Source organism: Mastomys coucha, unplaced genomic scaffold (genome assembly GCF_008632895.1).
Source record: "Mastomys coucha isolate ucsf_1 unplaced genomic scaffold, UCSF_Mcou_1 pScaffold23, whole genome shotgun sequence".
Lineage (NCBI taxonomy): Eukaryota > Metazoa > Chordata > Mammalia > Rodentia > Muridae > Mastomys > Mastomys coucha.
Window position 1 is genome coordinate 53,900,667 of NW_022196906.1, and position 23,888 is coordinate 53,924,554.

Genomic DNA, 23,888 nt, shown 5'->3' on the forward strand with positions numbered 1-23,888 from the left:
AACTGTCAAGCTATGGACACAGGCTACCCCCTGCTCGTCGCAGGTCCCTTTGCCTGGTCTGCAGAATTAAGGAAGGGGTGTCAGGGATCAGCTTCCAGAATGCTGGGCACTTAAGGTTTTGAAAGTCAGGGCCAATTTTGGTCCTTAATGGCTACCCTTCATTCCCCCAGTCAGGTTCTTTGGGGACCTGATTGACTGGACAGTGGTGGCGTACGCCTTTAATCCCAGCACTTGGGAGGCAGAGGCCGGCAGATTTCTGAGGCCAGCCTGGTCTACTGAGTGAGTTCCAGGACAGCCAGGGGTACACAGAGAAACCCTGTCTTGAAAAACCAGAAAAATAAAATAGTAGGCCTATGTCGTGCCATTTCTACAGGAATAGAGTGACCACCTTCTTCTAGAGCAAAATTCTTTTTTTTTTTTTTTGTAAAAGAATTATTTATTTTATGTATATAAGTATAATGTAGCTGTCACCAGAAGAGGGCATCAGATCCCATTACAAATGGTTGTGAGCCACCATGTGCTGGGAATTGAACTCGGGACCTTTGGAAGAGCAGTCAGTGCTCTTAATAACTGAGCCATCTCTCCATAGAGCAAAATTCTTAAGGAATTTTCAGTCCCACCTAGCCAAGCCTAGGGTTCTAGCCTGGAGCCATATTCTAAGGCTTAACTGCTACACCAAAAGAGTTCTTTCATCTCTGTTACTCAGAAGCCTGAGGGTGCTTCTTCGTGAGGACTGCAGAAATGGACCAATACAAGCAGGAATGAAAATATTATATATAGGCACTTGACACCCTCTCTGAGTATCCCCTTCCTTCCCCTTTTTTATACTTTAGACGTTATGTGTCTGAGTGTTTTGCTCACATTTATATCTGAGTCCTGTGTTCTGAAACTGAAGTGATGGACAATTGTGAATCAACTATGTGAGTCTTCTTTGAGGACAAGAGTTCTCTTAACCCAGAGCCACATCTACACCCCACTCTATTCCCTACACGCACACACACATACTTTTTTTTTCTTTCCATTTTTCTTTTCTGAGACAAAAGTCTCACCATGTAGTCTTAGCTGTCTTGGGGCTCATAGAAATCTGTCTCCTGAATGCTGTGACTACCCATCCCACCCACGCCCAGCCAGGTATCAGTTTCTTGAGACAATTCACCCCAAACTGGGAGCCTTTCAATGTGTCATGCTGGGAGGAGAGGGCTGAGGCCTCTTTGTTGCACACTGAATAAATCTGCAGTTTACTGTTTGGCCTGTGGAGGACCAGTGGCTGAGCCCGGTTAGTCTGCCAGTCTCCAGATTCTCTCACCTGACAACTATAACAATAACATTGTCAATGGACTTTAAATGTCCCTGACCTCTCCAGGACTTCTTGGGAGTCCTGTTGAGGCCAATGTCAGGAAAAGAGCAAGCACTGATCCAAGCCAGGAAAGAAAGTAGCCACAAAAATAAATCTTGGAACTACGTTTCTGTGATTTCTTATAATCAATGAACATTTTCTTTAATGTTATTACCATTTAAAAAACAAACAAACGGTGTAGCCTGGTCAAGACAAGGCAGCAAGTGCTTTTCTCCAGCCACCCATTGCTGTTTGTGTCCTGTGACCATGAGGTCATTTAACTGGAGACTGTCAGACCTCAAACTGCCCACAGGCCAGGAACAGTGGTCCACAGCCAGCACACCAGTGCACAGAATCCGGCTTGCTAGAGTACTTGATGCACCACCAGGGGGCAGAGAAGGACCCCTACTGCCCCTGGCGCTCCTCTGAATGTATGGAGGAAGTACAGTACTCAGGAATTTAAAGGAAACAGAGAATGCGCATGGCCTCCTTTTCCTCAGTAAGAGTGGATGCTGAGTGGCAGGTAGTACACCTTCCAAGACTATGATTAACTGCTGTCCCCCATATCTTCCAAGTGCACATCAATGGATCCTTGTAGGGACACATCAGGGCTTGGGGGTCCAGGTACCACTATGGCACTAAGAATGCTGTAGTGGTGTTCAGGACCATTGAAGTAAGGAAAGTAAATAAGTGTGAAGGTAAGGATGATGTGTTCTGTGTTCACATGAGACATGTGAGTCCCTATCTAATATCCCTAACACTGATGAAGTCTGTCTATGTAATTCCTTTTTTAAAAAATTATTTTATTTTTTTATGTGTATGAGTACACTGTAGCTGTACAGATGTGTGTGGCTGCTCTCTGGCCCCACTCGCCCTAGTCCTCCAGTGGGGCCCTGCCTTCGAGACTACCTCTCTCAGACCCCCAACTGACTCCTTCCATGTTCCCCCTCAGCAACTGCCTTCAGTGCCGCCGCCCTGAAGGGCGGGGTTAGCGCGAGGTTGGGGGGTGGGGGGGATTCGGCTCGGGAGATACTGCCCTTGTTTCTGGTCGATGTTAAATTTTTCTAAAGATGATCAACATCTGTCCCCATTTCAAAACATTGGTCTTCATCAGTTTCCTATAGCTCAATTTGGGTCAGGTGGAGAGACCTACTGACCAGAGCTTGTAGAGGGCTAGACCTGCTCTTGACAGCTGGAAGAGGGTTTGACTGCATATTCTCCCAAAATGAGAAAAGGCCAATCTAGATACCAGCCAGAGATATAAAATATTTGCCCCAACAGCGGGATGACCATAATAATCACTTCAGGGAAATTTCCAGCCCTGAGAGTCCTCCTCCTGCTTCCTTCACAGATTTATCAAGAAAAAAGAATGAAGATCCTCCTGTCAGTGACAATGAAGATCCTGCAAAAGATTGATGGGGGGATTCAATGATCCAGGAAGACTTAGAGAAGAGGAGGAGAGAATTTCAAGACAACCCATTGTGGACTGGCCTTCATGGCTTCCTGCCGTACCTGTTTCCTCTCCCTGAGCCCTTTTTCTCCTTCTCCCTCTCACAGTGGGACCTTGTTTACTTAATACACAATTCATCCAGTATTGTATAGGGCAATCAGGCTTCATCAGATCCAGGCTCATTTTCAAAGGCTCACTTCCTGAGAGCCAAGGTCAACATACAATTGGCCCTCAAAATATGAGCAACCCTCCTTGGCTCTCCACTTGACCAATGACAGGTAAGATCTCAAACGTGTTGGGACAACCTAAGACAGGTCGTGGAGCATGCCCTTGAGCCAGAGTGACACATGGTTATCCAAAGATGGGTGAGATCGCCATGTGGGGAACAACCTAAAACAGGAGCCATGTAACCTGCTCATTACAAAAACAAAAGGGGGAGATGTTGGGCCCTATTTGGCCCTGGTTTGGACCTTGAGGACAAACTCGAACCTGGCTCTGTCACTTCCGTACTGGAGTGACTCAGCACAACCTGCTTAAGCCTGCCTTTGCCTAGGTCCTGCTGATGTAGAGTAACTTTGTTGGCTCTGTCAGTCACCCCATACACTTTGTCAACTTTCCTCTCCCCCTACATCATCTCACCTCAGCAGAAAACTCCACCTCCTCTCTCAACCCTTTTATAAAGAGAAGATCGAACAAGTTCTTGCTTTGACAGACTCCAGGCTCAGGGTGGTTGTTCTCCGGAGGCAGGAGATCCGAGCCATGACATTCACCATCCCTCTCAACCCTGAGAGGCTCAGCTGGACCTGGTTCTCTCCCTCTTGCCTGGTTCTGCCTGCAGAGAGCCTGCCCTGCAGAATTGGAAATTCACTGTAGCTGTCTTCAGATACACTAGAAGAGGGCGTCCAATCTCATTACGAGTGGTTGTGAGTCACCATGTGGTTGCTGGGATCCGAACTCAGGACCTTCGAAAGAGCAGTCAGTGCTCTTACCCTCTGTGCCATCTCACCAGCCCCTGTCTATGTAATTCTTATCAGTATCTTGTGAGGTTACCCTGACCTATAATCTACATTCAGCATCTGATGATGTCATGATGAGTGTATATTTTTTGTTCTACTTTAAAAATAAGAATTAGGTGCTTTGTTAGGTAAAATTGTTTTCCTTTACAAATAAACTCTAAAAGGTTGAAAATTAGCGTCCTTTTTTTATACTGCTATAAACACAGCATTATAACATCTCAGTAGTCATTTGCTTCCATTCATTGTAACCAACTGAACCCAAGAGTTTATGCCTGTTAAGTAAGTGCTCTGCCACCAAGCCACATGTGCAACCCAGGATATTTAAAAAAGAAGAAACATGGGACTGTTGAGATGGCTCACCAGGTAAAGGTCCTTGCCTCTGAGCCAAGTTGTTCCTTGACTTCATATAAGTTCTGTGGCTCATGAGCATGTGTGCATGCACATACACGTGCACAACACACAATGCAATAAAGTTTAAAAACAGAAAAAAAAATAGGTATGTCTTTCCAATCTTATTCCCTTCTCCAAAATTACTTCCCATAATTTAATTTAAATCACATTTTTCTGCAGTGTCTGATACTTAACTGTAATTTATTTCCTTTTCTTTTTTAATTTGAGCTGGGGGACACCTTTCATACCCATGCTTGGGAGGCAGAGACAGGCAGATCTCTGAATTCAAAGTCAGCCTGATCTGCAGAGGGAGTTCCAGGCCAATCAGGACTACATAAAACATGTCTCAAAAAATACTTTTTTTTATTTGAGATAAGATGTGATATAACTCAGGCTAGCCTTAATTCACTATTTGAAATCCTGACATCATATCTGCATATCCTGAATGCTGGGGTTAGAGGGTTGCATCACCACACCCATCTATTAATAAATTGCCTATGGATCACTTTATTGCAGATTATGGGAGTGCTTAGAAACTACAGAAGAGGAGGCAGAGCTGTGGACGGGCAGACACTGAAGGAACATAGGGGTGTGCTCCACTTGGCTAAGTGAAAATGAGAATAGGTGGTCAGTTACCTGAATAATTTATCCTCAAAAAGGATTGTTGAATGGAGAAATTTGGAGGGCACTGCTGATGTTTATCTAGTCTCTGTAAGTCATAGTTCTTGGACAGTCAGCTGGGCAACAAAGTGCTTTGTCACTCTTCTGTGTTGGCCATGTCAAGTGTGTAGAGTACTCTGCAATGATGTTGGGCTTAAGATGTAACTTAGTGGTAGGGAACTTGCTTGGTGTGAAAGAGAGGCTAACCCACCAGTCCATTTCCACTTCATCCCAGTGTTGGTGTAGGCATCACCATTATCCTCACTGGGTTCCTTACTTTCCCTGATAAGATTAGCACCCTGACAAAAGTGTCCTATGGAAGGAAGGGGGTTTTTGGCTCATAGTTTGAGGTTACCGTTTACTGTGGTGAGGAAGTCACATTTGTAGAAACTTGAGGCAGCTTGCCACATTGCATCTGCAATGAGGATGCTAAGAGGGAGAATGCTAGTTCTTAGCTTGCTTTCTGGTTTATGGGGCCCAGGGCTTCAGCCCTCCAAATGGTGACACCTACGTTTGTGGTGGGTCTTCCCACTGCAATTAACCTAACCAAGGTATCCTTCACAGAAGTTCCCAGAAGCTAATGTAGGCTAGATAATTACCAGGTACACTCAAGGCTGAGTTTAGATCCTGCCAAGTTGACAACCATCATGGTGACAGACAGAGAGGTTTCATGACTAGGTGAGATTATACAGATAATTGGAGTCAGCATTTGCTTAGAGAATGAAGTTCCAAGCTCAACCGTAGCTTCTCCTAAGCCCCCGCTGGCCACTACATTAGATGTCTTCTTGTTTGGACGCAAACATGACACACCCACGGTGCTGATTATTCTGCTACATCTTGGCTTGAGCCAAGTTTCCTGTTTATTCATGACAGGGTCTCATGTATCTCAGATTGCTCTCAAACTCACTATGTAGCAGAGGATCCCTTTGAACTTCTGGTCCTCTATGTCTTATATGCTGGGATCTCAGTTGTGAACCACCACGCTCAGTTTGTGCACTACTAGGGAATTGAACATACAGCGTTTTACCAAGTTAACCCCTAGCTTCCCTCTACCACCACACACATCCCGTCTTCCTCTAATGGAATGTAGTTAAAGCCTCTCTGTGCCAGTTTTCTAGTTGGCACTGACTTGTTTCCACTTTTCCCCTTCCCATCATGCCCAGGACACTGCAATTTGGTTTTAGCCCCATCCAGAGCCTTACTAAATAAGGCTGGGACAAGCTGCTTATTAAAAGCTAGGACACATTTCAATAATAAGCAATGTGTTTTGTGACCTGGTTTTGTACTTTGAATCTTTTTACTTATCCCTCTTGAAAATCTCTGTGATTTCTGTGAGATTCTTTCCTGACACCCTCCAGCAAGCACTCTTTAACAGTGTCCACCAACAATGTTGGAACTGGGAGATTCCCTTTCTCCCCCTCCCTCCTCTCTTTCCTCCCTTTTTCCTTCTTTTTATTAATCCCAATGATGGGATTAATTGAGAGAAATCACAAGGCCACATCGTCATTGTCAAATTAATTAAAGCAATTAATTGATTAATTAAAATAAGCTGCCTCCCCTTAAGGCAGGGTTTGAGAAGTGAGCATTGGATATGGGAAGATAAGGCTTTTATAGCTTAGGGATGGGGGTTTCCAAATGGGAGAAACTAGGCGGTGTTATAGGAGCAAGCCAAACAATTCAGTCCTAATGACCTCTTGAAACCAAGACATGGTTGTAAGGTGATGGAACAGGTATTCATAGCCATAACGAGGTAGTCAGTTTGTGGTCATATAGCCTTTTGAAACAAACACATCATTGCCATTCCTAGAATATGAAGTACAGAACTATTTGTAGTTAGGTTACAAGTGGGACATAGCCCAATCCTTGAAAAAGAAAGGTTTAAACATAAGCAAGAATGAACCTAGTTTGTTTTTTATTATAAGATGCCTTTTGAGCCTAAGATGGAGGCAGGCTAGTTCTTCATTTCCCTTCCTTGGAACTCGCTATGTAGTCCAGGCGAACCTTGACCTCCTGAGTTAGCCTATGCATGCTGGAATCACAGGCATGACATCCTTGGTTTCCTCCTCTCCTCATCCTCTTCATAGTGTTGAGAATTGAGTCCAGTGCTCTGCTTATGCTGAGCAGGTTCTCTGCTGCTGCACAGTTAGAGACCCAGCCTTTTTTTTTTCTTCTACATAATATAATTCATATATAAACAATTTTTTTTTTTTGATGATGGGAGGGTGTTCAAGACAGGGTTTCTCTTTGTAGCCCTGGCTGTCCTGAAACTCAGGACTCAGCCTGTAGACCAGGCTGGCCTCGAACTCAGAAATCCATCTGCCTCTGCCTCCCAAGTGCTGGGATTAAAGGCATGCACCACCACTGCCTGGCATAAACAATTCTTTAGTGCCTTATATGTATGTTTATTCACAAAGACATACATACATGTCCACATGTACATATCCTCTGAATTCCCTATCCCTTGACTGTCCTTCACACCTCTTCACAGCTCTCCGCTTCAGTACCACACAATTCCACTAGTGCTTACAGGTGAAATCTAGGAGGCTGGACAGTGATGGCACACACCTTTGATCCCAGCACTTGGGAGGCAGAGGCAGGCAGATCTCTGAGTCCAAGCGAGCATCCAGCTACAAAGAGAGTTCCAGGACAGCCAGGACTACATAGATAAACCCTGTCTTGAGAAATGGAATAAAAGGAAAGAAAGAAATCAGTCTAGGAATCGTGTTTAACTTTTTTCTATCCCAATCTTTACCCATATGTGCTCATTCCACATCAATAGTTTTTAGGTCCATTTATCTCTGTTTACACTGCTCCACTTTGTTCAGCCTTGGCACACTTAGAATTTCATCCTAGTGAATGCACTTGACTCAAGTCTTCCAAAAAACAATTTTTAAAAATTGTAATTATGTGTATGTGTTGTTTATGTATTTGAATATAGATGTCCATAGAAGCTAGAAGAGAGCATTAGATACCCTACAAAGGAGTTACAGGAAGTTGTGTGCTTCCTAACGTGAGGTAGGATCTGACTCAGGTCTTTTGGAAATGCTCTCACCACTAAGACATCTCTCCACTCCAAATCTCTTTTTAGTTTTTAAACTCATTTGACTGCTAGATCTCTCCGCATGGAACTCCAGCTTTCTGCTTCTAAAGGAGCCGTGTCTTAAAGTGCCATCTTCTATCGCTCTACCTGTATTATCTACAAGGAAAGAGACTGGGCTGAAGCAAAAGAGGTGACACTTCCTTACCATGTACAAACAGTTCCATATATGCCAATGTCTGGGTTACGTAAGTCTAGATAAGCATCAGTGTAACTCACGTGACATAAGTAGACATTACTTGTTCCTAAGAAGAAACCTCATGAAGATCAAAGAAGCCACAAGTGCAGGAACACACATGTAACTTCAACACTTGGGAGGTGAGAGAGGCAGGAGGCCCAGAAGCTCAGCCATCCTTGCCTATATAATGAATTTGAGGTCAGCCTGGGCTACAGGAAACCCTGTCTTAAGATAAACAAACAAAAAATTGCCAGAGCACAACTTTATGGGAAAGCATTAAATGTTTAGAAAGATATAAGAAGACCCATATATAGGTATATGATGTGATCATGGATAAGAAGTATGGTCTATAGAGTCAATGTGATTCCAAATGAAAGTCTTTTTTTTTTTTTTTTTTTTTTTTTTGGACAGGGTCTTACTATGTAACCCTAACTGTTCTGGAACTTTTTATGTAGATCAGGCTGACCTCTAACTCACAGGGATCCACTTACCTTTGTCTCTCAAGTATTGGGATGTTTCTGGAATTTCCTTCCTTTGAAGAGCAGACTAGCCTTGAATTCAGAGATTCTCCTGCCTCTGACTCCCCAGTGCATGCACCAACCCAAACTCAATACACATTTCTTTTTTTTTCTCTGTGTAGTCTTGATCATCCTAAAACTCTATCTGTAATCCAGACTGGCCTCAAACTCATAGAGATCTGCCTGCCTCACCTCCCTATTGCTGGGATTAAAGGCATGTGCCACCACTGCCTGGTCTATTATCTATTCTTAAAGGCCAATAGACATATTAATTTTGTGGAATATTGCCATGACAATACCAGATGTCAAGAGTCATTATAGAACCAGGTATGGCACATGCCTATAATCCCAGCACTTAGGAGGTAGAGGCAGAAGGATTAGGTGGTCAAGGCCAGCCTTTGAAACAGAGTAAGTCTGAGGCCATTCTAAGCTACAAAATAAAGTAAATAAAATGAATGGCTAGCTGGGCATGGCGGTGCACAGCTAAATCCTGAAGTCGGTAGTTTTGGCTGTCTGCTTTGTGCTTTCTGCTGGTTGCAGGCACACACTAGCCCAGGACTTATCTCGATCCGCAGATGAAAACTGCCTTTGGTTCTGTGACTAGGCTCTTCTAAGCCTTCCACAGCTAGTGTGCCCTTAACTTTACTCCTAGCTCAACAACTCTAAATCTGCCCTCAACTTAGTTGCTGGTTACCTTCTGTGAAACCCAATGAACGGTCTTGCTGCCCAAGACACTTTCCGGCTGCCCTTCCATGGGCCGGTTTCCTTTTCGGCCTACATTTTGGAAGATCTCCCCTACAGCTCTGCTCTAAGTCTGTTCTGTCTGTCTCTCTCCCAAGTATCTCCATCACCTCTTCCTGCCTTCTCCTCTCTCCTCACCTGTGGGAGCCTACAAGTACCCCCTCTTTTGTTCCACCCAGCCGTTGGCCACTGGTATCTTTATTGATAGATTAAAAAAAACAGTTGGGGGCAAAGACCTTCAACATCAGTAAACAGAGATTCACAATTAAATAAAAGTATCAGAACCATTCCTCTACAAAATCCTAGCACCAGAGAGGCAGAAGCAGACAGATTATCTGTAGGATTGAATCCAGCCTGGTCTACATTGTAAGTTCTAGGCCATCCAGTGCTGCACAGTGAAGCCCTGACACTAAATAAATAAATAAAGATAAGTAAATACCTTTAACTAATGATAGGGCTACTGGATCAGTAATACACAAACTCTTCAAATAGGATTTGAGACCTAGTAAAGAGCTTATTCACACATAGACACCAAAATAGAGGTTAAACTGAAAATTAGCACAAGGACTCCTAACTCTTTTGAATTCCTAGAATGGTGGTAGAAACCAACTTAGAATCTTGCTACTTCTCCTATGAAAATAACACAGATCAAAACTATGAATTTAAAACCAAGAAAGTTACAATTATATCTTCACTAAAATAAGAGAAGAACTGAAAAATCCCACCCCATGGAGCACGCCTTTAATCCCAGCACTTGGTAAGAGGCAGGTGGATCTCTGAGTCATAGGCCAGCCTGGTCTACAGAATGAGTTCCAGGCCAGACTAGGGCTACAAAGAGAAACTTTGTCCCCCCAAAAACCAAAACCAAACCAAACCAAACCAAACCAAAACAGCATCCCTGAAGCCTATTATTTATCATAATGCTAGAGTGAGTACTCGGGAACAGGTTTGCCCTTGGAAATGATGGAAAAGGCTTGAAAACACTAGAGGGAGGAAACACTGCAAGTCTTGAATGAGATGAGGTCTGAGAGAGACTGAGATTCAGCACTGAAAGCCTAGCATTTGAGACAATGTTTCACCATGGGCACAACTGTCAATTCTGGATAAGTGTAGTCTGGAAAACACTTTGGATAATGTCATAGGGATGGGAATTCGAAGCTGTGACCTAAGGATCACAAAAAAATTCTCTAGAGCTGGAGAAATACCTCAGTGGCTAGAAGGGCTTGCTGTACAAACATGAGGACCTGAGTCTCAGCCTCTCAGCATACTCATCTGTTTGTTTTTAAAGGCTAACTGTGGCTGTACACACGGCTATAATCCTAGTATTGTGCAGGATTCATAGACAAGGGGATCAATGGACTTGCTTGCTTCCAGTGGATGTCCAGAATCAATGAGTGATTTGTCTCAAAGGATTAAGGATAGAGCAAGTCACATGATAACTTCTTTTGGTCTCTGCATGAACACACAGGGGTGTACACATATATGATTGCACAACATACACACACACACACACACACACACACACACACACAAAATGTACCCTAAAAAACCTCTTCACTCAGAGGTCCCAACTGAAGAGTGAGTTGGAAACAGTGAGGCTACAGCTCAGCTTTGAATCATCCTAATCACTACAATTAGTTTGATTATCTCAAACTGATCGAGATTCCGTATGCCTTCAAGAACAAATATAAGTTCATTCTGGAGGAAGAAAATACTACCCTCCTTAACCTACAATTATTTCTAAAAATATTTTTCAACACAATGCCTATCATATAATCAGAAGTACCCAGGCACATAAAGAGAATATTAATGAGAGAAGAATGACAGACAACAAATCAAAGATCCAGGAGTCTCAATGAGGGCCCAATGGCATCATCACTAGATAATTACCCTCATCTAAGCATATCATATTTAAACTGCAGAAAACAAAAGACATAGAGAATTGGGGTCAGGAGACAACCAGCGGAAATATCCTATCCACCTACAGAGGAGCAGGGACAAGAATAGCATGGCATATTTAAGAAAGAAAAATTAGACTGGGTGGTGGCGGCTCATGCCTTTAATCCCAGCACTTGGGAGGCAGAGGCAGGCGGATTTCTGAATTTGAGGCCAGCCTGATCTACAGAGTGAGTTCCAGGACAGCCAGGGCTACACAGAGAAACCCTGTCTCGAAAACAACAACAACAACAACAACAACAACAAAATATATATACCCACTACTCTTGAATGAAGAAATAAAAAAAGGAGCAAAGTAGATGGTGATTTCTTTTGTTTGTGAATATGGAGTCAATATTGTTACGATAACATTTTAAAACAATTAGTGTATATGCATTTGTGTGTGTGTGTGTATGTGTACATGCCACAGTACATGTGTGTGTGGAGGTCAGAGGACAACTTATGGGAGTTGCTTTTCTCACACTACAATCACCTGTGATACAATCACCAAAAGAAATCACCTGTGGATTGTGATCATGGTGTTCATTGTGGTAACAGAAAGCAAAGTAGCACAAGGAGCACTGGCAGGCTGGCTCTGGAGTTTATATACACTGGGTGGGGGGAAGCAGATAACAAGGGATCGAAAGGTAACAAAGTGGAGCATTGGTGATACTGAATTTTTAATTTGTCATAGAGTAAACAAAACTTTTTAATTTTAAAAGACCCAGTCATGCCCACTTTTTAAGTTCTCTGCCTTAAATGTAACTGTGGTGCTTGGAGGTACACCTCAGTGGAAGAGTACTTGCCTAGCAAGGAGCAGTTCAGGGCTGGGCACAGTAGTACATACCTGCACTCCTAGCACTGGGGAAACTGTAGCAAGAAAGAACCCTGAGTTTGAGGGTAGCCTGGGCTATGTCTGTCAAAAAAAAGAAGAGTCTGTCAAAGAAAAGAAAATAAGCTGTTCCACCAATAAGAAAATACAATGTGAAAAGTAGATGTACCCCCAAACAAATTACTAAATATGAGATGCCTGAATGACCACAAGAGTGCTTACCCGTAACTTCAGAACTTGGAAGTGGAAGCAGAAAGAACAGGAGTTCAAGGTTCTACTCATCTCATAATGAGTTAAGTGGCCAGTCCAGCAGTTAAGAGCAGCAAAAGACTTGGGTTTGATTCCCAGCACCCACAGGGAGGCTTACAAAACCCATAAGATCCCTAACTCCAGTTCTAGGGCATCTGACACTGCCTTCTGGCCCCAGTGGTACCAGGCATATGTGTGCTTCACATATAGACATGGGTGCGTATAATATATGCATTCATGCACATGCATACATGCATGTATATACATGCAGGCAGGCAAAACTCATACACAAAATAATAAAAATGTTTATAAATTTACTGTGTCTGTGATGTGTGTGGTGTGGTGGTGTGTGTAGTGTATGTGATGTGTGTAGTGTGTGTGGTGTGTGAGATGTGTGTGATGTGTGTGATGTGAGTGTCACAGTGTGTGTGATGTGTGTGTGGTGTGTTTGTGGTGTGTGTGGTGCATATGTGATGTGTGTGGTGTGTATATGTGTGTGTGTGATGTGTATGCGGTGTGTGTATGTGTGTGTGTCTGAAGTGTATACTGTGTGTGTATGTGTGTGTGAAGAGGCAGAAACATCGGTCATGGCATGCTTGTTGAGATCAGGAGTGTGCTTTTTCATTTCACGTTGTTGAGGGTCCCTCTGCTAGCTGGCCCTCATGACTTTCCTGTTTTTTCCTCTCTTGTTGCCACAGAAGTACTAGGATTACAGATGCGAAGCTCTGCTCCTGGCTTTTCCACGCGGGTTCGGGTATCCAACTCAAGCTTTTTTATTAAGAGCCTTTATATGCTTGGCCATCTCACCAATCCTTCATCTTTATGAATGTGCGCTTGTGAAGGGGGGAATGGATAGGTAAAAAACACTTTAGCACGGTGATTTGTCCGATAGCTTTTAAGATATTAACACACACGATGTATCAATTTCCGTTTCTTCTTTTGGCTTCAGCTCTGCAAATGCTAGGGGCGCCTTACGCCTTAACTTCTTTGACCCACGGCATCCTGAAAGGAAATGAAGATAACAGTCCCGAATCACAGAACAGGGAGGAACCAGGCACCAGTTCTGAGTAAATATGATAATATAAGTTCTCGCGCTCTCCTGAGGAAGAAATCAGTGCTTGGGGGCTTATTTTAGAATACAAGAGACGAGAGTGTGTTTGAGGCTCAGGGGCAAGGAGAGGTGGAAGATACAGGAGAGGTGTGCGATGGAGCCTGGCAGGATAGGCTCCGCAAGACTGGCCTGGATAGAAGGCATAGAGAGGTAAAAACCCTATCTGCCCCACAGAAAACGGTCGGGCTGTTAGAAGTGTGCAGGAAGGGATCGTCTCCGGCTCCAGCAGACAGCGCCACGCATGACGAAGCTACTTCCCATCCACGGCCACGCCCGCACACCCTCCACACACAGGGCAGCTGAGGGTCCGGTTGCTATGGAGAGCTGGAGCGCGTGAGCCCAGCCGCCCCTCTCGCCCCGCGCCCCAGCTCAGCCAGCTCCCTCTCTGATTGGCCGCCGCTATCTCATTATGCAAATCACTTGCGTAGACTCGCCCTGCTAGCTGTCTGACGTCACTAAGCTCGGGGGCTGGGGCTCGGGGCTGGGCTTGGCGCGCTAGGGCGGGAGCCTGGAGAGCTTTGAGGGGCACTCCAGACGGACTCCGGCGCCCCGCCCTCGACCACGCCCATTTTCAGCCCTGCCCCGCCCCTCGCTCTCGGCTGGGCCCCGCCCCCTGGGCAGCCCCCCGTCCTCGTAGGCGGGCCCCGCCCCCTCCCCCAGGCCCTCGCCAGCAGTCCAGGGAAGGGACGGCGGGACAGGCGGGACGCTCGGGAGGGCGGACGGGGCGGGGACATGGCCGCGGCGCCTGGAGGGTCTGCGCCGCCCGCCGGCCCCGGCCCGCGTTTGGCTTTCAGCACCACGGACAGCGGCGTCGGCATGAGCGGACTGAACCCAGGTCCCGCGGTGCCCATGAAGGACCACGACGCCATCAAGCTCTTCGTGGGGCAGATCCCGCGGGGCTTGGACGAGCAGGACCTCAAGCCGCTGTTCGAGGAGTTCGGCCGCATCTACGAGCTGACGGTACTGAAGGACCGGCTCACCGGCCTCCACAAAGGTGCGCGGGGTCAGCCCAGCCCAGCCCAGCCCAGCCCAGCCCCAATCCAATTAGAACGCAGCCCAACCCAACTCCGGCCCCAAACGCAGGCCCAACCCCAGCCCTACCTAGAACCAGCCCGACTCCAGTTCAGGACCTGCCTCACCTCAGTTCTGTTCCCTCCCCAGGCCACAGAGACCCAGAGCCAGAATTGTCTCTGTAGCATCCTTCTGAGCTTCACTCTGGTTCCCTAACACGTTCTTCACTCTAACCTCCAAATCCCTTGTCACTTCTCACATCCCAGCCATCCCCACCTCCCTGCTGGACCTCTCCACCATCCCTTCCATCAGACACCCCAAACCCTGGAATTTGGAAACTTATTCTATCTTCTAGCTCTGGAGTCTCTGATCTCCTGACCCCTGGACCCATGGTTTTCCCGAGCACTCTCTCTGGTGCCACCCTATTCAGGCCTCACCGCACACACGTCTTGGATTTGCACTCCTCTTTCTGGCCTCCAACCACAAACCAACCCCTAGGGCCTCCATTTGACTTTCTAGTCTGACAGCCTTAAATACCCCATACCCAAATCCTCCTCTTCAGAATTCAGACCTAATTTATACAATCCAATTCACCCCACCCCTAGGAGGCTCTCAGAGATAAATGCCTTCTCACATTTGACAATGACCCAATATTCCATACATTTTCCCAGAACCCAACACTCTTTACCTCTTCTGATTTGAATCCAGAATCCCAATCTCAGCTGGGAGCATCCACCTGCCTGTGTACCCTTCATCTTTGGTTTTCCCCTGTGTGAATACATTTCCCCCGCCCTCTAATCCCCACTCCTATATATCTCTGCTTCCTCTCAATCCTCTTGATGGCTTCCTGTTTTCCTTTCTTTGCCAGCTGGTCCCAGACCAGAGCACTCTCAGGGTGGGTCAATCTAAGTGAGGAAGACGGGGATGGAGACTTTTCTCATTTCGCTTCCTAGGAAGACAGAGGCACCATGGTCCTGTTCAGCCACACCCCTTTCTTCCTGTAGAGAAGGGAGGAGACTTGTTTACATGCAGAAAAGTCTGTCCAGGCTGAGCTGGAATAACAGAGCCAGAATCATATAATAATAATTTGAGGAGATACATCTTTATTTCCCCACTGGGAAATAATGCAGCTTCAGGATTTTTGTGGGGGAAGGGTCACCAACTATCCTCCATAATCTTCCTAAGAGAAAAATAACAGGTCTTGGAGGGCAGGCCCATTCTGAAGGCTGTGAGCTAGCATCAGACTGATACCTTTTTCAAGCTGGAAGACCCTAGGGCAATCCTTGGCATACTAAAAGTAGAGGGCTTTGAGAAAATGTTCATGAAAGAGGTAGGCCATTTGAGTAGGGATACAGCTTCTATCTTTAGGGGTGAGGTTAGGTTAAAGTCCTATAACGACAAGGCCCCATCATCCAGACTTTCTACAATGCAGCCCAACCCCCTGGCTGTCTTCGTGCTCAGTCATTTGTGGCATTTTTTTTTCTAGACAGTGAATTCAGTGGGTAAGCATAAACCTCATCTTTGGAGGTGATCTGTAGAATAAAGCGAGTGTGTGGAGTCACTGCAGTTCTCACTCACTCACTCTGTCGTCCTTTCCCACTTAGCACTAATCCCTCCTGTTCATCCCTTATTCATCTGCTCCTGCAGCTACACTTCCCTGTATCTCCATCCTTCCAGTCTTCCACCCTCTAACCTAAGCAATCTCCATGGGTTCTTTTTTGGTAGCACTTGGTCTCTTAGGCCTTTTTATAACGCTCCCTTCCAGTGTGAGGACATGCTATGGTTAGTGGCAGGACAGTAATGCATGTGAAACCCATGGTTCAGTGATTTAGTTTTCCACACACCTTACACCCCTCCAAAGCAGATGTTGCCCTGTGAGATACAGAAATAACTCAGAGGGTCTCTAAGTCAGCATCCCCACTCTCTTCCCAGCAACCATGATATCTGAACACTAGAGCAACTCATTTTCATGTCGATGGCTGAGTACTGGGGGAGACCGCCACAGTACTTTGAAAACAACCCTAGCCTGGGAGTTCAAAGATCCCAAAACTGTGACTGACACAATCTCTGGCTTCAGTTGCCCTAGTGATAAAACATGGCTCTGTCTAGGAATTCTCAGTAAACAGTAAGCAATTCATCCATCTTCAGGAGGCAGCTCCATAGAAGAGACCACTGAAAAACAAAATAAAACATGCCCCATTGCTTTCCTCGACAGCTCTGAGTGGAGAACAGCACCAGCTCCGAATGGCTTCCTACAGGCACACGCCCTTCCTTTGCTCCTTCTCCTTTCTCTCTACTCGAGAGGTCCGTTTTGAAAATACAGATCTTATCATGTCACATCCCTAGTGAACACCCTCTAGTGGCTTCTCCATTGCTCTTAGGAAAGAGGACAAAATTTATTCGAGGCCTCCAAGGCTACATGTAACCCCATGCCTGCATTCCTCACTAGCCACTCTGCTTATACTTTTAAGACTTCTCCCATTCCAGCCTTCTATCTGTTTCTCCAACACACCACATTTTGGCTCAGTTCTCATTCCTTCCAAATGAAACAATCACACACATCTTCTCAGCTAGTTCTAAAGGATTCACTGTTCCGTTCTTGAGAACTCATGCTTTCTATTTTATCATCACCATTACTTGAGCCTCTTGTATGCTAGGCAAGAACTACTCTACCACTGAGTTACATCCCTGCCCTCAGTGTCTACTTGGAGGCAGTCCTCAATCCTTGGAGACAGACTCAGGTGCTCCTCACGACATCTAATCTCCAAGACTTCTCCATCTCTAACCCATCATAAGACCCAACCGTAATAAATAAGTATTGGATATCTTCAGGATGAGTGACTCAGTGACTGTTGAAAAAGAAGAGAAACCTCCTTCAATGTTTTCCATGGCACTGCAGATTCTGAAGCTGACACAGTAGGACAGTAGACCCTACTTGTTAGCTCAGCCCAGACTCCATGCCTGAAGCCGACACAGTGGGACAGCAGACTCTACTTGTTAGCTCAACCCAGACTCTATCCCTGCCTCAATAAGTAGGGTTGTGTTAGAGGAGTCCAAGCTGGGTCAAAGATAACCCTTCAGAGACCCTGTTGTGACAGACCAAGGTCTTGAATAGGATTAGGGAGTTTCTGGATTTTCTTACTTACAGGAAGCCCTTAAGTCTGAACCAAGCCTCACCCAACTCCAAATTTAGGAAAGGAAGTGTTGAGAAGCAATTGGCTTTCAACCCTTCATCTTCCTCCCTTCCCTGTCCCCCGCCCCCGCCACTTGGAACTGGACTGGGAAGGAGTCAAGGCTGATCCTTGGAGACTATAAGTCTACATCTAAAATAGATGGGTGTGGAGAGAGGCAGGGTACTGCATTGTAGAAGAAGGCAAAGCCGCTTAGGGAGGTTTAACCCTGACAGAACTTATGGATAGGGTGGGGAAGGGAGATGTGCTGTGGTATTGCATGAGCATATGACTGGAAATATGGATATATTTCTTGAACAGAAGGCCAGGAGAAAATGAGAGGGAGCCAGAGCTTGGGACATAGGTCCCAGGCATGTGAAGACTTTCCATCACAGAACACTTCCCAGGGCATATTCATGTTTATAGGATAGTGATCCCAAGTTTATTAACTTACTTGGATCTTACCAAGAAGAATGTTTAGGAGGTTTCAGAAAAGTCCCTGAGCCAAGCTCTTCCTCCTCAGGCTGTGCCTTCCTCACCTACTGCGCCCGGGACTCTGCTCTCAAGGCCCAGAGTGCACTGCATGAGCAGAAGACCCTGCCAGGGGTAAGTCCACCGAGGTTGGGGGGATGGGTGGGAATCAGCTGAAGCTTGAGACAATGCTCTACTGCTTTATGTGAATGTCAAATCATCATACAGGGCTGAGTTGGCATCAGCAGTTAGAAACGAGGTTATCTACCCACGAAAGGGTTTGTGTATGTATGTGTTCCTTGAACAAGTCAAGCCTCATATCATACTCAGTCTTCTGGCTCAAAAAGGACGGGGGTGGGGGTGGGGGGTAAAGACCAAGTGTCTTTTAAAAGAGACATCAATGTTGTGAATTAGGTTAGAAAATTTTCCACTTTGACCAAAATCATGGTTTCAGGTATTATTATCACTGCTATGAGCATGTAAGTGGTTACATGTGTTCTCCAATTTTGTGCTCCTGGATAGGACTTTCCTTTGGTCTTTTTCCTGTAACACTTTTGGGGTACCTTGACTCACCCAAATTGTCTTCACTCCGTATTATAAAACATAACTAAGGTTAAAAGAGACTTCTTGATTTTATAGGCACTCAGGATTTTATAATCTGGCCTCAATTAATGGATGGTCATAAGCAAAGGGAAATCAGAACCTACCATCCTTGTGGTGGTGACAATTAGGATCGAGCATGGGTTGCCAAAAGGAAACTTTGGCTCCCAGCTTCATTTTCTCCTGTCTGAGGAGTGCTGGTCTAGAAAAAGAGACATTCAAATGTCATGAGTTGGCAAAGTCTCAGACAATGTCCATTTTAGACTTAAGAAAGTCATTGGTATAGAAAGAGACCAGGATAGAATAACCACAGGGACACAAAACATATCATGAGATGTGTTCAAATAGATCTCAGATGTATATCTGGGGAAGGAAGAATGTAATGGGATTCTAATATGAAGGCATCATAACATGATAAGGATACTTGGCTTTAGTCTTTCAGACTTAGATCTGAATATCACCTATGTCTCTTCTACAATTCCTTCAATTCAGGCTTCAGTTTTCTCCTCTGTAGGAGGTGGGTTGTACTAAGAACTCAGCTCATCAGGCTGTAGTAAGGAAAGTCCCAGTAAATATGACTGTTGCCTTAAGATCCTGACAAAGGACTTGATTTTCTGTAGATGTCCCAGATGTCAAGAACAAGATCAATTAGAATAAGAAACAGGTAGCCATTTCAGCTTTGTTTTATGAATTGGAGATTTCCAGAAATTCACCAACTCTATGACCCTGGGCAAGTTTAAAACCTGAGTTTTGCTGGACACACCTTTAATGCCAGCACTTTGGAGGCAGAGGCAGGCAAAGCTCTGTAAGTCTGAGTCCAACCTGGTCTATATATCAAGTTCCAAGACTTGTTACAACCAGAACTATGTAGTGAGACTTTGTTTCAAAAAAATAAGATAATGAGCAGTGGTGGCACATGCCTTTAATCCCAGCACTTGGGAGGCAGAGACAGGTGGATTTCTGAGTTTGAGGCCAGTCTGGTCTACAGAGTGAGTTCCAGGACAGCCAAGGCTACACAGAGAAACCCTGTCTCGAAAAAACCAAAATAAATAAATAAATAAATAAATAAATAAATAAATAAAATAAGATAAAACACCCGAGTTTCTTCATCTATGAGACTGAATTCGTGGGTGATGAGCTTAGGCATGTGAAGTGCATAGTACAGCAGAATGTAAGCAGGCAGTATGGGTTAGCTGGTGGTAGTAGTAGCAGTAAGTGAAACAGAAACATTAGTAGGAGCCGTTGTAGAAAGCATCATTCATCTAACTGTGGGAGCAAACTGTTCCTGCTGCGAGCACAGGCATCAAGCAAGACAAGCTGGAACACCCATGCAGGAAACAGTGTGGTAAAAACTCAGAGCTGGAAGGAACAGGTGGGTGTGAAGCTGTTGGGCCCACAGGCAAGGATCCAAGAGAGCCTGGGCCAGACTGGGGCAGAATCCTATGGAGGGCTACAGTTGAAGGGGGGAAAAGTGTAAGATTTGGAGATTTGGACTTTACCTGGAAAGCCCTGAGTAAATTAAGATGGGCTTTGGGGGAAAAAGACTTCCAAAGAAGTAAACAGTACCAGTGGGGTTTTATAAGAATGGACAATCCTTGGAAAAGGATGGCAAAGCTCTAGAGACCTGGAAGGATTTCTAAAGGAGAAGAGCAAAATGGTAATAGCCAACAGCCACCAGGTCCAATGTTCATAGCATTTTATGTGTGCCAAGTCATTTAATCCTTTGTGAAGAAGGTATTGTTGTTGGTACCATCTTACAGATGAGAAGACTGAGTCTTAAAGTGAACTGCCCAAATTCATGTCATTGAGCCCAGTTAGTCTACTCACTTAATCGCTCCATTAGTTCATGAGCAAACTTGGTAGCAGACGGGACTCTTAGTTTCTGGAGAGTATGACAATTGAGGACTTCTGCCCTCTGCCACCCTTCCTTCTGTAGACCTCCAGTGTGGCCTGGCTTCCTCTGCCACTGCCAGCATTGGCTTTATTCCCCCTTCTCAACTTAACAAAGTGAAAATTAATATTTAATTATCCTCCTAAATGAAAATCAATGGCACTGTTGGCTAGCCCCGGCAACATCCATGCCATCAATCTTTCCTCTGTGCTTGCCAGGGGCAGCAACGACTTTCCTGCCAGAATGGAACAGGCAGGCTCCTAGCTTTCTGCAGGTACTGAGTCCTAGGCATAGCTGCCACCTGCTGGAGAAACAGGGATAAGACTTCTTTCGGTAGTTTTGCCGGAATCTGGCAGGACTGTGAAGGGAAGGAAAGCCTGTAAGGCTGAGCAAATCCACAAAAAAAGAAACCCTGAATATCCACGAGAAATAGCACAGATTATTCTGAAGCGAAACTTCTTCTCAGATCCCCTCTACCCGATTTACCCACGGCCAGTCTCTGCCATCCATCAAAGCTTGGCTCCCTACTCAGAACTTCCTTGGAACTGCAGCCATCTGTCCCACCTGGCTCCCAAGTCCTGAAGACTACTGTACCCTGTTTCTTTGAACCTCACCTAGTTCTAGAATCGTGAGGATGAGGCCAACTTCATCCCCACTTCTGGGATTAGGAGGTTGGTCTATCTCCCTGCCCATGACCTCACTTCTTTGGAGGAATCTATCTACCCCTTCAGAGATTATGAAGGAAGCAGGTACACAAATAAAGCCTGTGTTTGCTTGCACAAATTGTGTCCCATACAAAACAGCTTGAGAGAGGAGAGAAAATAAGAGTTAAATCTAGCTACATTCTAAGGACCAAGCCACACCCTCAAGAAGTTTCCAGCCCGTAAGTTATTCATTGTACCCCACCGGAGTTACACCTAGGCATGTCTGCCCCCCACCCCAGGAGTGGGAAAAAAGGAGGGACCTTTCCCTTCATATCTGAGGGTCTGGAAACCTAAAAGCCAAAGACCACTTCAGAAACATATAGGAAGATGGCTGTGATTGTGTGTAAGTGGAGAGCCCTGTACATGTTGGGACCAGAGGAGACGGGTCACACAAGTTCAGACAGTAAGTCATGGGTGGATTTAAGAAGAATTAGGGATGAAGTTTTAAAGATTACTCTGTGAAGACTGAGCTGAAGAGGGACCAACAGTGGAGGCAAGATAGGACAATGTCACTTCTGTGTAGGTGAGCAGTGAAGCACGATGCCCTGGAGCTGGGGCAGAAGGAATGGGCTTATGGCATGCATATGGACTCTAGAGGCTCATGGGATCTGAAATCGAGCTGGGTTAGACGCGTGGTAGAACCAAGTGCTGAAAATGATGATGCTGACGTTTGCCCCTGGTGACCCTCAGCTATGGTCATACTGTTGAGAACTGCTGATAAACCCTCTTCCTATGGGGAGGGGCTGTTGGGTGAAGGATAGAATCAGCACACAGCACCATTAGCCCTAAGACGGGTGTTTTCTAAGTCTATCAGAGAAGTGGGCTAGATCTGGCTTCCCTTTTGCTTACCGTGTCAACAGAACGGGGCCTTGTGCAGGCCTGTTGCCTCTGAGCTTCCTCCCTCGCTTCCTGGAGTAGGTTGTTCTTTTCTCTCCCATGTTTTCAAGGCTGATTCCCCCTTCATGTCCCTCACAGATATGAGCTTGGAAAACTCTTCAGGGAGCAGGTGATCAGCCAAAGTGAATTCCCATGGCAAATTTGTGGTTGAGGAGTCAGTACCTCCTTTTCCTAAGTGCACCTCAGCTCCTTCCCCTACTCACAGCAGGACTAAAACAAGCAGGGTTGCCCAATAGCTCTCATGAGCAGCTTTCTCCTCCAGCTTGAATAGCATGCCTAAACCTCAGGTGTTCCCCATCATCCCTGCCTCATGGGACTGAGGCTCAGAGCCTGGGACTCTCCCAATCCCTGAGCCAGAAACCTGAGAGTCAGGCCATGTGTCCTCTTCTCCCTCGGCCTCACCCTCAACAGAACTGTAGTTAATTCATTTGTCCTGAACATCTTTTGGGTCTGTCCATTTCCTTCTACAACGATCCAAGTCTCTCTCACCTTCCACCTGCACCACTGACCTTCCTGCCTCTTCTCACCCCAGTTCTCTCTCTGCATCATGACAACTTATGAGATGCTTTCAAAGACAAAACAGACCGGGTGGCCCCCTCTCCTTTTAAAATCCCTTCCTGGATCCTCCTAACATTTGAAATATATCCAAGTCAAAATCTGTGACATGCATTTTAACAGCCTGCTCTGATCTGGCCCCTTCGTGCCTTTCAGTTTCACCTCCTTTAACCAAAACATAATGAAAATAACAACAAAAAAATTTCAAAAGCCAAAAGGACACAAAAAGATGAACAAAACCTGCCATATCTGGTATACCTATTAAGATCTGGCTACTACAATTTTCACCATAACCCTGAAGTATGGAATCATGATTTCCTCTCTTATGAGTGGGGATTCTGAGACTCAAAGACCTTAGAGAGGCTGCCAGTGAGTGATGTAAGCAGGATTTAAGTTCACATCTGTCTCACAAGCACCTTCTCCCTTAGGAGCTGGAGCCAGCCCTTGCTTTTTCAGACTCGATGCTCTCTGTTTCTACTCTAGACATCTAGAACATTCAGCTACCAGCCTTGTCTCTCCCACTAACTCTACCCACTCTGGCCTTCAAAGCCCAGGTCAAACAGAGTCTCAGTGGATTGTTTGCTGTGTCAGCCTCTTGAGCTGCAGCCAGCCTCACTCCCAGCTTTGCCTTGCCTTGCCAAAGAGGCCTTGGTACTTCAGGGTCTCATTTGTGTTCATGCCTTAAGAATGGAACTGAGTGCTGAAGAGTGGTTCAGTCAGTAAACTACTTGCTGTGCAAACATGGGGACATGAGTTTGATCCCCCAGAAGCCACATACAAAGCCAACAGCAATGATCCATTCCTGTAATCCCATGGTGGCAGGAAATCCCTTGGTATGCTGGTCAGCAACTCTAGTTGAATCGGAGAACTCCAGGTTCAGTAAGAGAAAGGATCCAAAAACAAAACAAAACAAAAACAAAAACCAAACCAAACAAACAAACAAACAAAACCATAGAGGGAGAGCTTGGAAAAGGGCAAAGGGCAATGGTTGCTCTTCCAGAGTACCCAGATTCAATTCCCAGCACCCACGTGGGAGTTTACAACCATCTGTGACAACAGTTCCAAGAGATCTGGTG

The 23,888-nt window shown here is 45.5% G+C and overlaps 1 protein-coding gene across 2 annotated transcripts in view; it reads left to right on the plus strand.

Annotated features, from left to right (window-relative positions):
* The first annotated feature begins 13,993 nt into the window (after nt 1-13,993).
* Celf6 (CUGBP Elav-like family member 6) overlaps nt 13,994-23,888 on the plus strand; it is a 29,064-nt gene continuing 19,169 nt past the window's right edge. The window contains exons 1-2 of one of the 2 annotated variants that reach the window (XM_031343871.1): nt 13,994-14,507; nt 18,218-18,300. In XM_031343871.1, the coding sequence (XP_031199731.1) occupies nt 14,246-14,507; nt 18,218-18,300 (345 nt within the window). In that variant the 5' untranslated portion in view covers nt 13,994-14,245. The remainder of the gene's footprint in view (nt 14,508-18,217; nt 18,301-23,888) is intronic. The other variant, XM_031343870.1, reaches the window with a different exon arrangement.